Raw genomic sequence first — 14,799 nt, 5'->3', positions numbered from 1 at the left:
TGCAAATTGCTTCTTAAAATTGAGAGAGTCAGGAACGAGTGGGGAGTGACTGGAAGGCAGTTATCTTCATCCATGTTTCCATTAGCTTTGTCGTAAAATTTCATCTGATAATCATGTGCTTATCTAGCTTCCCCTTAAATGCATCTATGCTATTTGCCTCAATCACTCCCTGTGGTAGTGAGTTCCACATTCTCACCACTCTCTGGATAAAGAAGTTTCTCCTGAATTTCCTATTGGATTTATTAGTGACTATCTTATATTTTATCGAGATTTTATCTATTATACCCATTTTAGAAATGCCTTTATTGCTATCATTTTAACCCGAGCTACACCAGCCCCTTTATCACTGATAAACATTTACATCATATTATATATATATATTTTATTTATGGATTTGCTGCCACCTAAAGGAAGAACAAGGATACGAAGCAGGAGAATTGGTGAGATGGATTCATTCACAACCTCAATTTCAAAATCTGAATTTGAACTACAGGAAACTCTTTTTTATCCGGCACCGACAGGACCGGCGTGGTGCCGGTTTATCAAAAAGTCTGGATTACAGAGAGGTATAATAAAAGGTACGAGAGCCCCGTACACGGCCACAGATCCAGGCATCCCTGTTGCATAGCAACAGGTGCAGGAACCCCAGTTACACAGCCACAGATCCAGGAACGGCCACTAATATGAAGTAAAACTTACCTGAACCTACTCCTGCATTTTGCCGGTTAACAGAGATTTCCGGTTATTTAGGTGCCGGTAAATCGAGAGTTTCCTGTATTTGCTTTGACATTTATCTTTTTATTGGCCATTTCTCCCCAGGTAAATCCGCACCCCGCCCCCCACCCGTTTCAATCGCAACTTTCAAAAGGGAATTGGATAAATACTTGAAAAGGAAAAGTTTGCAGGGCTTTGGGCAAAGAGCGGGGGAGTGGGACTAATTGGAGAGCTCTTTCAAAGAGCTGGCACAGGCACGATGGGTCGAATCGCCTCCCTTCTGTGCTGTAGGATTCTAATGATTAAGTCTACCCTCATTTTAAATAGCGCTTAAAGGGATTTTCATACGAACGCACTAAATCCTCGGGCATAACGGAAGACCTCTCCTGGTCCCTCAACACCTCCTCTCTGGTGAAGAAGGCCCAGCAGCACCTATATTTCCTAAGGAGGCTGAAGGGATGTAACCTGTCACCCCTGATCCTCTCTAACTTTTACCGCTGCACTATAGAGAGCATCCTGACAAACTGTATCACAGTATGGTATGGCAGCTGTAGCTACTATGACCGGAAAGCCCTGCAGTGGGTAGTCAAAACTGCCCAACGCATTACCGGCACCCGGCTACCGACCATAGAGCACATATACCAGAAACGCTGTCTACGGAGGTCACGGTCCATCATCAAAGACCCTACCCACCCCAGCCACAGTCTGTTCGCCCTCCTGCCATCTGGGAGACGCTACAGATGCATTCGCACCTGTACGACCAGATTTAGGAACAGCTTCTTTCCCAGGGCTGTCATCCTACTGAACTCTACAAATAAACTCTAAAGCCTGCACATCTGCCAATGCACTTTATATGGTTATATTTATGTTAATATACTACAAGCCAAATGTATGTTGAATGTTTAAATGTCTTAATCCAAATGTACACTCTCGGGAGCCGCAAGCCTACATTTCGTTGTACTGCACTTGTGCACTAACAATGACAATAAAAGTTGATTTGATTTGATTTGATACCTAAACATCCCACAGCAGAACTTTAAGGCTAAGTCATGCAGTGATCGCCACGCTCTGTGCCTCACCTGTCTATACAGTTGAACGAAATGGTATGAATTTTGACGTCTCGTCCCTGGTTCATTTGTTCAGTTTTCTTCAAGATCAAACTACAGCTGGTGTCTGGCTTCCCATCAGTCAGCAGGTATATCCCTTGCATGTCCACATACTGAAAGGCCTTCTGTTTACAGGTTAATAAATTGTATTGAGAAATCTTTGTGACAATGAAATACCTGCTCATAACAAATAATGGATACAGAACTCTGTATCAGACACAAAGAAAGCAGATGCATCTCCTGCAAGATGTTGAGGAGGTTGTTGAAACATCAGGCCTCGAATACAGGAAACTTTGTTATATCCAGCACCGACGGGACCGAGCTGTTGCCGATCTATCAAAACTGCCGGACATACAAAGTTAATGTTGAAGCATACGGAGGTTTTCATCTCCGTATCTGACAACAAACACTGTTGCTTAGCAACAGCTTGTAAACAGTCAGCCCGTACCTTGGAAGCGTCTCTGTAGCTTAGCAACAGCTTCAGAGAGACCTTCCAGAGCATGACTGTTGAAAACAAAGCCACGAGAAGAAAAAAAAACTAACAAAACGGCTCCTGATTTCTGCCGGTAGATCGAGGTTTCCGGACATACAACCTCCGGATAAACCAAAGTTTCCTGTACAATGGCATGCAGGATGACAAGGGTTAGCTGATTGCTGCTGAAACTCAATCTACGCCGTTGTTACCTCCAGACTCAACTATTCCAATGCTCTGCTGGCCGGCCTCCCACCTTCCACCCTCCGTAAACTCGAGCTCATTGAAAACTCTGCTGCCCGTGTCCTAACTCGCACCAAGTCCCGTTCACCCATCACCCCTGTGCTCGCTGACCTACATTGACTCCTGGTCCGGCAATACCTCGATTTTAAAATTCTCATCCTTGTTTTCAAATCCCTCCATGGCCTCGCCCCTCCCTATCTCTGTAATCTCCTTCAGCCCTACAACCCTCCGAGATCTCTGCGCTCCTCCAATTCTGGCCTCTTGCGCATCACCGATTTTCATCACTCCACCATTGGCAGTCGTGCCTTCAGCTGCCTCGGCCCCAAAGCTCTGGAATTCCCTCCCTAAACCTCTCCTCCTCTCTCTCCTCCTTTAAGATGCTCCTTAAAACATACCTCTTTTGGTCACCAGTTCTAATATCTCTTTATGCGGCTTGGTGTCAAATTTTGTTTGGTAACGCTCCTGTGAAACACCTTGGGACATTTTACTACGTTAAAGGTGCTATATAAATGCAAGTTGTTGTTGTGTCCTGGGTGAGCTCGGAGAAACCCAACCAACAGGTCAAAGTAAGGGCAGTGCCTGGGTCAACCAGGTTCCAGCATCACTCAGGCATCTTTTATATTGGCACCTCAATCATGCTAGCCAGCTTATACTGGCAGAACATGTGTAATTGGGATAATGGAGTCTTGTATCAGTTCTAGGTAACAACCTGATTCCACTGCCAGCCCAACATGTTGGGTAAGGCTTGATGATAGCTCACACTATCAAAGGTCCTTGGAGTCATTGACTCCATACTGGGATCACCAATCCACAATCCTGCCAACACAAGTGTAAATACATTGCAAACATCCCAGTACAAGGAAACTGACAGGCAGGAAATGACCAGCTGGTCTTTCAAGCCTGCCCCACACTCATGATGGCTGGAGCATCACAACGAGACACTCCCACTTCCCCCCCCCCCCCCCCCAACCCCCAGCCATATAATCTCCCAGGAAAGGCAAATGAAGAGAGGAAAAATACCCGGGGCCAACAAGGGAAAAAATACTCTGGAAAATTCCTCTCCAACCCCCTCAGGCGATGGAAACCAGTCCAGGAGATCACACGGACACAGTGTTATCTATAAAGACACTGACCTTCTCTATGATGCGATCTCTGCCCCAGTCAGGAACTGGCCCAGCTCCCTCTTGAAGATAGAGAGTCAGTACTCACCGCAACAGCCAGCATTGTGTTCCAGAGCCTCACTGCTCTCTGGGAAAAGAAGAACCGCCCAACATTCAGTCTATTCCTACTCTGACGTAGTTTAAACTCATGTCCTCGGTCCTCCCCAATCTGTTAAACTTGGATAATCTATCCAGGTGAATGCAATAGAATTCTGATGAAAGGTCATCGACCTGAAACGCGAATCCGTCTTTCTCTCTCCACAGATGCTGCCCGACCTGCTGAGTGTTTCCAGCCTTTTCCTAATTTGATGGACCTCTATCAGGTCGCCTCCAAGTCTGCGCTGCTCTAAACTAAATAGACTCAGGAAATATTTGAGCTTAATTTTTACACTTCACAAATTACAACAGTGTTCTCAACAAAGTCTAGGATTTTGTGATAGAAAAAACATTATAAATAATCTTTGTAAAAGTGAAGCTGACCTGTAAAGCCTCCAGGGTGCAAGTGTTTCCATGGGCAATGGCCCCGGAGGCCCACTGAACAGCATCGTGACACGTTTCATCCGTAGCCTCAACTAGGCAATCCCGCCAGGTGTCGACATGCTCAGCAAAACACAGCAAGTTGAAGCTGAAACAAGAAAAAGTGAATACAATACAATTCTGATGAAAGATCATTGACCTGAAACGTTAATTCTGTTTCTCTCTCCACAGATGCTGTCCGACCTGCTGAGTGTGTCCAGCATTTTCTGTTTTTATTACAGTGGCATCTGACCAGCTCAAAATGCAAACTAATCCCATCAAAGCCGGTCTTGAGCTAGAAACATCTTATATTTCTTTACCTGTCCCATTACCATCTCCTTTTGCTTTACACCATCATCCCTTTTGTCATTTAATCTCTCGTGCCTTCCACCCTATCACAGACCTTCCCTTTTGTTCTTTCCTCCCCTCCTCCCTTTCCCTGCCCCTACACTTGCTTAAAACCTGTTGCATCTCTAACCTTTGCCAGTTCTGACGAAGGGTCGTCGACCTGAAACGTTAACTCTGTTTCTCTCTCTACAGATGCTGCCTGACTGGCTGAGCATTTCCAGCATTTTCTGTTTTTATTCCAGTCTTGAGCTGGTTTGTGCTCCATAATGTAATTGGTGGCAAGACAAGTTGAGAATGCTGTTTAAAAAAAAGCATACAGGATCCTTAGCTTTATAAAGAGAGGCATCGAGTACAAAAGCAAGGAAGAGATGTTAAATCTTTATAAAACACTGGTTAGGCCTCAGCTGGAGTATTGTGTCCAATTCTGGGCACCACACTTTAGGAAGGATGTTAAGGCCTTAGAGAGAGTACAGAGGAGATTTACCAGTAATGGTAACAGGGATGAGGGACTTCAGTTATGTGGAGAGGCTGGAGAAGCTGGGGTTCTCCTTGGAGCAGAGAAGGTTATGGGGAGATTTGATAGAGACGTTCAAAATCATGAGGGGTTTTGATAGAGAGAAACTGTTTCCAGTGGCAGAAGGGTCGGTAACCAGAGGACACAGATTTAAGGTGATTGGCAAAAGAAATAGAGATGACATGAGGAAAAAAATGTTTTAGCAGTGAGTTGTTATGATCTGGAATGCGCTGCCTGAAAGGGCGGTGGAAGCAGATTCAATAGTGACTTTCAAAAGACAATTGGATAAATACTTGAAGGGGAAAAATTTGCGGGGCTGTGGGGAAAGAGCAGGGGGGAGTGGGACTAATTGGAGAGCTCTTTCACAGAGTCGGCACAGGCACGATGGGCCGAATGGCCTCCTTCTGTGCTGTAAGATTCTATGAATACCCCTACTCTTGTTCCCAATTGTCATGGTAACAGTATCAATGTTGGGTTTTAATACTCATTCTCCAAATTCCTGTGGCCTTTCTTTGTTAACCTGTGTGAATTCACTTTGTTTTAAAAACCCGACCCTTAAAAATAAGTCCCCCCGCCAAATCCTTTCTGCGGAAAAATGGCCAATAAAATCACAAAGCAAGAGAATTATTGAGGGAGTTAAAAACGACCTACGGTGGAAGTCTCTATGGACCACCGATAGAAACTAAGGGGGAAAAATTCGGCGGTGCCCCCACTAACGTCACCGGGGTGCTAATTTTAGTGCCCCTGCTCCGTAAATTCAGTAGTAGCGCCCCAAGCAAGAGGTTGGGCGCTACGGGAAGCGCTCCCACTCCTTGGGGCGCTACCATTGAATATAGTGGCACTGCGTCATTGTAGGCCTCCTCCCCTGATTAAAGGGGAGGTGCCTAGCACTGCACACACTGGGGCCCTGCTGGACCACCAGGGAGCGGGGTGCTGTGAAAACAGCCTGGCACTCAAGAGGAACGACCGCGGCCGGCACCCCGAATAAAAAAGGGGAAAAGGGGGCAGGTGCTGGCAGACGGCCCAAAAAAAATGGCCACCCGACACCTGCCCTTTAAGTAGTGCCACCGCAAAAACGCCCCTTGATCCTGTCGGATATATCGTCTGCCGATAGGTTGCGCTCCCTGACCTAAGGTTGCGGCTGGGGCGCTGCGCACGGCGATGACATCACTGCCGGAGGCACAGCGTGCTACCGACTACCGCCCCCACTAACCTCCCGCTAAATCTCGCGGGAGGCACTAGCGGCGCTGTGCCCGGGCGCTAGGGGATTTGCGCCTCAACCCAATTTTTCCCCCTAAACCTCTCGTGCATATTATTATTCACCAAGAAATACAAATAACAGAGGAATCAGCATCATATCTCGCGCAGGGCTGAGAGAATGCTGCTGGATAATAGGGATGGTGCATCAGGCAGGTCCCACTGTAACGACCTTTCCTCATAGGCTCACCTGTGGCTATTTTTCCTCAGTTGTTCCCAGATCAGGGAAGTTAACTCCTTCTTCAGTTCTGCCAGATAGAGGTCGGTGGAGCCCGAGGTGTCCAGCAGGATGCAGACTCTCTTCTCCAAGATTGTTCCAAACAACCGCCTGCTTCCTGCTCAAGGATAAAACATCGGCACTGCACTGGCAATCACACAGCAGCAAAACTTCAGCACCAGGATTTTGAGGAGAAAATAGTCGGACAAGAAATGGGTCTCTTTCTCCTGTCCAAAACCCAGTCACTGTACAAATCACCACACAATGTGCATGGAAACGCTTTCAGTTGTTGCCCATATCCTAATGCACATCGCTCACCTACACTGGCCCCCAACACCTCCAATTTAAAGTTCTAATACCTGTATTTAAATCACTCGCCCCCCTCCCTATCTCTGTAACCTCCTCCAGCCCTACAACCCTCCGAGAACTCTGTGTTCCTCCAACTCTGACCTCTTGTGCATCCCCCACTCCCTTCGCTCCACCATTGGCGGCCATGCCTTCAGCCGCCTAAGCCCTAAGCTCTCCTCCTTAAAACCTCTTTCACCAAGCTGTTGGTTACCCGTCCTAATACCTCCTTCTTTGGCTCGATGTCAAATCATGTCTGATTAACGCTCCTGTGAAGCGCCTCGAGATGTTTTCCTACGTTAAAGGTGCTGTATAAATGCAAGTTGTTGTTGCTTTTGTTTGGCCCTGTCCTTACAGTCTGTGATTAGGCACCGATCTGGCAGAAGGTCCCCACCTGACAGAAGCCACTGCAATCGCTGCAGGTATCGACATAAGACTCGCTCCACTTGTTCAATGTACTCTTCCAGCTCACGAGGCTGTACCTGCAGATGCTTCACCACGCCCTGGAAGAGCAAACCGTGACACCAGTGACTAAAGTGCATTCTCTACCATCGGCCAATCAAACTTCGAATCCTAATCAACCCGTGGCCCCCCGATCACATCAAAACATCTCAAAGTGCTTCACGCACCGAGTTACTTTTTTTTGGTGGGATTGTCCTCTTGTTGTGAAGGCAAGCACAGAAGTGACATCCCATAAACAGCAATGAGACGAACGTGTTGCTTGAGGGAGGCATGATGGCCCAGGACACTGAGAGAACTTCCTGTTCTTCTTCCCATGGATACTAAGGGTTACGAAACCAAAGGCGGGTAGATGGAGTTAAGATACAGATCAGCCTTGATCTCATGGAATGGCAGAACAGGCTCGAGGGGCTGAATGGCCTCCTCCTGTTCCTAACAAAACTCTCCTGTTAACACAAATCCAAGTCTGACAGCATTTTATTATATCTATAATGCAATACATGGATATATATACTTACAGACTGAATGCCTACTCCTATTGCTATGTTCAACAGAACCATGGGATCTTTAACATCAACCTGGGCAGGCACATGGGTGGGGGCATCAGTTTAACCTATCATCTGGGGGGTGGGGAGAGCGCAGTGGGGATACCTCTGACAATGACTCGCCGAAACATCAGCACAAAGCCCCTGGCACAGGGCTTGAACCCACAGCCTTCTGTCCCAGAGCTGAGCCAAGCTGTCACTGTCAGAGGCTTGAAAGATATCGAAACTATTTAAGTAATTGGCATTTCCAATTATTGCGAGCTCAAACATCTGGAACCTGTAACCGCAGGTGGTGGTGGTCGGTTATTATTCTTCCATTTGGTTCCCTGGTCTAACACCAGGACACCTCCCCCTCCCCCTCTCCTCAAGACACTGACCATCCTCCAGTCCCTTCCCCAATCAGCCATGTGACATGCTGACGGGCAATTCTACCATTTATACCGTTCACATCCTCAGGACATCCCAAAGTGCTTTACAGCCAGTGAAGTACTTTTTGAAGTGGCCACAAACAGCAATGTGAAAATGTCCAGATAATCTGTTTTAGTGATGTTGGTTGTGGGATAAATATTGACCAGGGCACCAGGGATAACGGCACTGCTCTACTTCGATTTAACGTCGCATCAGAAAGACGGCACCTTCGACACTGCAGCACTCCCTCAGTACTGCACTGGAGTGTCAGCCCGGATTTTGTGTTCAAGTCTCTGGAGTGGGATTTGAACCCACAACCATATGATTCAGAGGTGAGAGTGCTGCCCACTGAGCCACAGCCGACACCTATATATAAATGCAAGCTGTTGCCGTAATTATTTTCTCTCAGATCATAGATGCTCCGACTGAACTGCACATGACGACAGGAAGTTGTTGTGGTCCATGTTGGGACCAACAGAACAGGGAAGAGTAGGCAAGAGGTCCTGTTTGGGGAGTACCAGGAACTAGGAGCTAAATTCAAAAACAGGACCTCAAGGATTATAATTCAAAAACAGGACCTCAAGGATTATAATCTCTGGATTATTACCTGAGCCATGTGCAAATTGGCGCAGCGATAAGCTGATTAGGGAAGTGAACATGTGGCTAAAGGAGTGGTGTGGGAAAGAGGGGTTCCATTTCATGGGGCACTGGCACCAGTATTGGGACAGGAAGGAAGTGTACCGTTGGGACGGGCTCCACCTAAACCGGTCTGGGAACAGGGTCCTAGCGGAAAGGATAAATAGAGCGGTCACAAGGACTTTAAACTAGTAAATGGGAGCGGGGGGCGAGGGGTTTGGGGAGGGCTCAGGGGGAAATTGTAGTAAAAATATTAGTTAAAAAACAAACGAAAGGGAAGAGAGTCGAGTAACAGTCAGAAAGTGTGCTTTAGGCACTACATGTAGAGGGAAAACTAAAACATGTAAATTGATTAAACCAGGTGAAAGAAATAAGAAACAAGTGAGAACAACATTAGAGCTGAAGGACAGGCTGGGGTGTGTGGCCCAAATAAGCGTTCTTTATACAAACGCACGGAGTATCTATATATATATAAAGCGGCTCTTCTGTCTGTCCCGATGTCTGTCCGTTCTCTATACGTTTGAAAGTTACAGAGCGTACCGACGCGCGCGTCGCCTCAAAAGAAAGCTTGCGATTCCGGACCGGTCATAGGCGTATTTACGTTTCAGCCGGACAAAAATCCCGCCCGCGGTATCCCAAAAACGTTCAGCGTTCCACTCATTAGCATCTCATTAGCGACCGTGTGACGTCGAGGTCCACCAATCGGACGGCGGGTTCCTTCCTACAGTTGAGTGTCGAGTGACTCGATGATTGACCAATCTTATGCTTCGGTGACCTGACCGGTCGACCAATCGGTGCGTGTGTGGGCGGGCCTTATCCTTCTGAACCGAGGTGAGTGGCCGCCATCTTGATTTTTCACAATTTTTCCCCCCACACTTTGTGTGTTAGGGAACTAAGGTAAATATTTTAATGATGTGTTCGGGAATTAAATAACAATTTAATGGGGGGGGGAGGGGGGAAAGAGAGCCTCGGGAAATCGCGGGGGGGGGGGGGGGGTGGAGAGCCCCGGTAGCAGCTGTGAAGTGCCAGATTGTATAAATGCAGAGATTAGACAAGCGTGTAGCAACGGGGATTTTAACTTTCATATAAGTTGGGATAAGCAGACTAGCACCAGTCAGAAAGGTAGTGAATTTCTTGTCCGGGATAGTTTTCTACAACAATATGTCCTAGAGGCAACAATTGGGCAAGTCATATTAGATTTAGTAATGAGCCAGTTTTCTCTCTCCGCGGATGCTGCCTGGCCTGCTGAGTTTTTCCAGCATTTTCTGTTGTCATTTTAGTTAACAGCAAGTGTGTGTGATCATTTATCCAATAGCGATCATAACATGATCGAGTTCAAAGTAGTGTTTAAAAGGGAGAAACACAAAACAGCTACTAAGATTCTAGATTTGGGTAAATCCGACTTCAACGGGATGAGGCAGAGACTGTCCACAGTAAGCTGGGCAAATCTGTTAATGGGTAAAACAACAGATCAGTGGGAATTGCTCAAAAAAGAATTGAATGTGATACAGAACCAGTTTATACCCCTGAGGGGCAAGAGCTCTACTTACCAAAAAACAGCCATGGACAACTGAAGAGGTAAAGGGCAGAATAAAACTAAAGGGACGGGCAGACAGAACTAGCACAGATCCTGGGGAACGGGAAATATACAGAGAACAGCCATGGACAACTAAAGAGGTAAAGGACAGAATCAAACTAAAGGAAAGGGCACACAGAACTAGCACAGATCCTGGGGAACGGGAAATATACAGAGAACAGCCATGGACAACTAAAGAGGTAAAGGACAGCATCAAACTAAAGGGACGGGCACACAGAACTAGCACAGATCCTGGGGAACGGGAAATATACAAAGAACAGCAAAGGGTCACAAAACAGATAGTAAGAGCTACAAAAAGGGAGTATGAAAAGAAACTTGCAAGTGATATCAAAATCAACACAAAGAATTTTTACAATTATATTAGGAAAAAGAGGGTTGTCAGGAGCAATGTTGGCCCCTTAAAAACTGAAAGCGGAGATATTGGGCTCGATTTTCAGTGTGCCATGGAGTCGGGATTGGAGGCGTGCGGGGGGGTTAAAATCCCGAAATCGGGCGTCTCGACCCCATCCCGCCTCCATGCCAGTTTCAAAGGAGGCAGGTACCCGCCCAGCACTGGGACCCGCCTCCCCGAGGCGGGACGGGATTAGTGCCAATTAACTGCCTGTTAACAGGCAGTTTTTAGCCTAATCCCTATTTTTAAGCTTGAACTGTGGGATTCCCGACGGCTCCAAACCACGCCAAGTTGGAGGAGTCGGGCCTTCGGGTTGAAGGGCTTGGAGGGGTCGAGATGTCGGTGTTCAGGTGAGTGATGTGTGCATGAGTGCAAAGGTAAGTGTGTTTTGGTGTGTCTAAAGTGATCAAAGAAGTTTAAATGACCTTTTCTTACCTTTTCAGCCTTCCTTCCTTTAGGTTCGGGGAGTCCCTCATCTCACCAGCACACAAAGCAGAATGGCCGTGAACTGTCAAACGTGACAGCCTGCAAACAGCTGTGAAACGCTGATATTTCATCTGTCAAAACGTCTTGACAGATGAAATTTCAGTCTATGACGTCACCTGTTGCCGGGTGGCCCTTAACTGGCCTGCTGAGCCCGCCCAGTGGGCTCAACAAGGTCACTCAAGTTAAAATCGCGTGGATTGGCCGCATCTTGATGGAGGCGGGACTACAACCCCGAAAGTTGTAGTCCCGCCTCCAACCCGACTCCTGAATGAAAATCCAGCCCATTGTCAACGACAATGGGGAAGTGCCGGACATGGCGTCAGTATTTACAGTAGAAGAGGATAGCATGCCAGAAATCCCAAGGAAATTAATATTGAATCGGGGACAGGGACTCAATAAAATTGATGTAAATAAAATAACAGTAATGAAGAAAATAATGACACTAAAGAGTGACAAATCCTCAGGACCAGATGGTTTCCATCCCAGGGTTTAAAGGAAGTAGGTGAGCACATTGCAGATGCTCTAACTATAATCTTACAAAGTTCTCTTGATTCAGGAACCGCGCCTTTAGATTGGAAAATTGCGCATGTCACTCAGCTATTTAAGAATGGCGAAAGAGGGAAACCAGGGAATTATAGACCAGTTAGCCTAACATCTGTTGCTAGAGTCTATAATTAAGGATAGGGTGACTGAACACTTCGAAAATTCTCAGTTGATCAGAGAGAGCCAGCATGGATTTGTGAAAGGTAGTTCATGCCTGACAAACCTGGTTGACTTTTTTGAGGAGGTGACTAAAGTAGTGGACAGGGGAATGTCTATGGATGTTATTTATATGGACTTCCAGAAGGCATTTGATAAAGTCCAACATAAGAGACTGTTAACTGAGGTAGAAGCCCACGGAATTGAGGGGAAATCATTGACCTGGTTAGCAAATTGGCGGAGCGGAAGGAGACAGGAAGGATAATGGGTAGGTACTCAAATTGGCAGGAGGTGACTAGTGGTATCCCGCATGGATCTGTGTTGGGGCCTCAATTATTCACAGTATTTATTAACGACTTAGATGATGGCATAGAAAGTCATATATCCAAATTTGCCAATGACACAAAGATAGGTGGAATTGTAGGCAGTGTAGATGGAAGCATAACATTACAAAAGGATGTCGACAGATTAAGTGAATGGGCAAAACTGTGGCAAATGGATTTCAATGTAGGCAAATATGTGGCCATCCACTTTGGACCTAAAAAGGATAGAACAGGGTACTTTCTAAATGGTGAAAAGCTAAAACCAGTGGATGTCCAAAGAGACTTGGGAGTCCAGGTACATTGATCATTAAAATGTCATGAACAGTTACAGAAAATAATCAAAAAGGCTAATGGAATGCTGGCCTTTATATCTAGAGGACTAGAATACAAGGGGGTAGAAGTTATGCTGCAGCTATACAAAACCCTGGTTAGACCACATCTGGAGTACTGAGCAGTTCTGGGCACCACATCATAGGACGGTTATATTGGCCTTGGAGGGAGTGCAGCGTAGGTTTACCAGAATGACACCTGGACTTTAAGGGTTAAATTACGAGGAGAGATTACACAAATTAGGGTTGTATTCCCTAGAATTTAGAAGGTGATCTGATCGAAGTTTTCAAGATATTAAGGGGAACTGATAGGGTAGATGGAGTGAAACTATTTCCGCTGGTTGGGGATTCTAGGACTAGGGGGCATAGTCTAAAAATTAGAGCCAGACCTTTCAGGAGTGAAATTAGGAAACACTTCTATACACAGTGGGGGGGGGGGAAATTGGCTCGCGCCCCCTTTGGGGCATTAACTTCGCTACTTTTAATGCCCCGAAAAAGTTAGCGCCCCCTGTGCCCGAAATTCAATGGTAGTGCCCCAAGCAGGAGGCGGGGCTCTACTGGAAGCACTCCCCCTCCCTCTTGGGGCGCTCCCATGGAATATCACGGCGCTATGTGCAGCAGCGCCACGCTCACCGTCATGTAGCGCCGCAGTACTGCAGGCCTCCATCCACTGATTAAAGGGGAGGGGTCTAGCGCAGCATGAACCGGGGCCCTGCTGGACCACCGGGGAGCGGGGTGCCGGCAAAAGAGCCCAGCACTCAAGAGGAGTTGCGGCTGGCACCCCGCAGGAGGAGGGCAGAGGGGGCAGGTGCTGGCAGGCGGCCGATGTAAAAATAGCTGCCCGGCACTTGCCCTTTAATTATTACCATCCCGGCCGCAAAAACGCCTTCCCGACCCTGTCGGACACAGCATCTGGTGGTAGGTCAGGTGATGCGAGCCATGTTTGCAGCCGGGGTGCGAACGGGGCGCTGCGATGACATCATCGCGGAGGCGCAGCGCCACAGGGCGCTACCAGCTACCGCCGCTGCTAATCTCCTGCTGAATTTCGCTGGAGGCGTTAGCGGCACCGCCCTCGGGGCACTAACGGGAGGCGCAACGCAACTGAATTTTCCCCCCAATTGGTGGTAGAAGTCTGTAACTCTCTTCCACAAACGGCAACTGATGCTAGATCAATTGTTAATTTTAAATCAGAGATTGAAAGCTTTCTGTTAACCAAAGGTATTAAGGGATATGGGCCAAAGGCGGGTATATGGAGTTAGATTGCAGATCAGCCATGATCTCATTGAATGGTGGAACAGGCTCAAGAGGCTCAATGGCCTACTCCTGTTCCTATCTTCCTAATGATTTGTGTAATGAACAATTTACTGGAGAGAGCAATGAGTGACTTTGACTTACAGCTGGAACTTACATTGATCTCCACACTGGGGAACGCCGCACAATACTTCGCAGAGACCCTTTTGCGTAAAGTCCGCACCAGTTGCTTTTTATGCGCGCAGTCCGGGCCAGAGACGAGTTTGTGCAGATCCAACCTCAGCTTCTTAATGCCGAACTTCTGCAGCCACTTTACGGGAAAATGGCAAGAATTCGATCAGTAGAGCATAACTCTCAGAGAAGTACAGATCAAACTTTCCCCCTTCCCTCCCCTGAAACTGGGAACACAAAAGAAAATCAGCTAAATGCAAATTTCAGAGCCGATATCTTTTGAACTCAATGAGTGTTTGGAACAATGTACCAGGTAAAGGAACAGAGGCACACAAAGCCACACTGGAGTGTTATTTAAAATATAATCAGCTACCACAGAGAGTTTGTGTATGAAGGTTTTAATGGTCGAATGACCTTCTCCCACCTGTTTATATAACTGGGCTATTGTTCTGTGGACACTGGTAATCTCTCCAATTAAGTGCCCAATTTTGGATATGGGAGTGTTAAACAGCTATTTGACCACAGGGGGAACCTCGAGCCTGTTCTTATCCAATGTCCATGCATGGGGATTTCCCAGCAGGGAGTCACCGGGGCAGATATCAGGGCCAAGAA

At 47.0% G+C, this 14,799-nt stretch overlaps 1 protein-coding gene across 9 annotated transcripts in view; it reads right to left on the bottom strand.

The window, feature by feature from the left end:
* vwa3a (von Willebrand factor A domain containing 3A) overlaps nt 1–14,799 on the bottom strand; it is a 72,754-nt gene that overhangs the window by 11,122 nt on the left and 46,833 nt on the right. For 7 of the 9 annotated variants that reach the window (XR_015079985.1, XM_086001070.1, XM_086001069.1 and 4 more), the window contains 5 exons: nt 14,174–14,326; nt 7,287–7,395; nt 6,521–6,665; nt 4,176–4,320; nt 1,794–1,945 (listed from right to left, as the gene is read on the bottom strand). Coding sequence is in view for 7 of the 9 variants with exons in the window: in XM_086001070.1 (XP_085857196.1) it covers nt 1,794–1,945; nt 4,176–4,320; nt 6,521–6,665; nt 7,287–7,395; nt 14,174–14,326 (704 nt within the window). In the remaining 2 variants the exon portion in view is untranslated. Of the gene's footprint in view, nt 1–1,793; nt 1,946–3,513; nt 3,784–4,175; nt 4,321–6,520; nt 6,666–7,286; nt 7,396–14,173; nt 14,327–14,799 lie in introns of those variants that run through there. The other 2 variants (XM_086001074.1, XR_015079986.1) reach the window with 2 other exon arrangements.

The sequence above is a fragment of the Somniosus microcephalus genome, chromosome 11 (assembly GCF_052327205.1).
Source record: "Somniosus microcephalus isolate GS21.2 chromosome 11, FLI_Smic_1.0, whole genome shotgun sequence".
NCBI classification, from domain to species: domain Eukaryota; kingdom Metazoa; phylum Chordata; class Chondrichthyes; order Squaliformes; family Somniosidae; genus Somniosus; species Somniosus microcephalus.
This window is presented reverse-complemented; position numbering and strand designations above follow the sequence as displayed.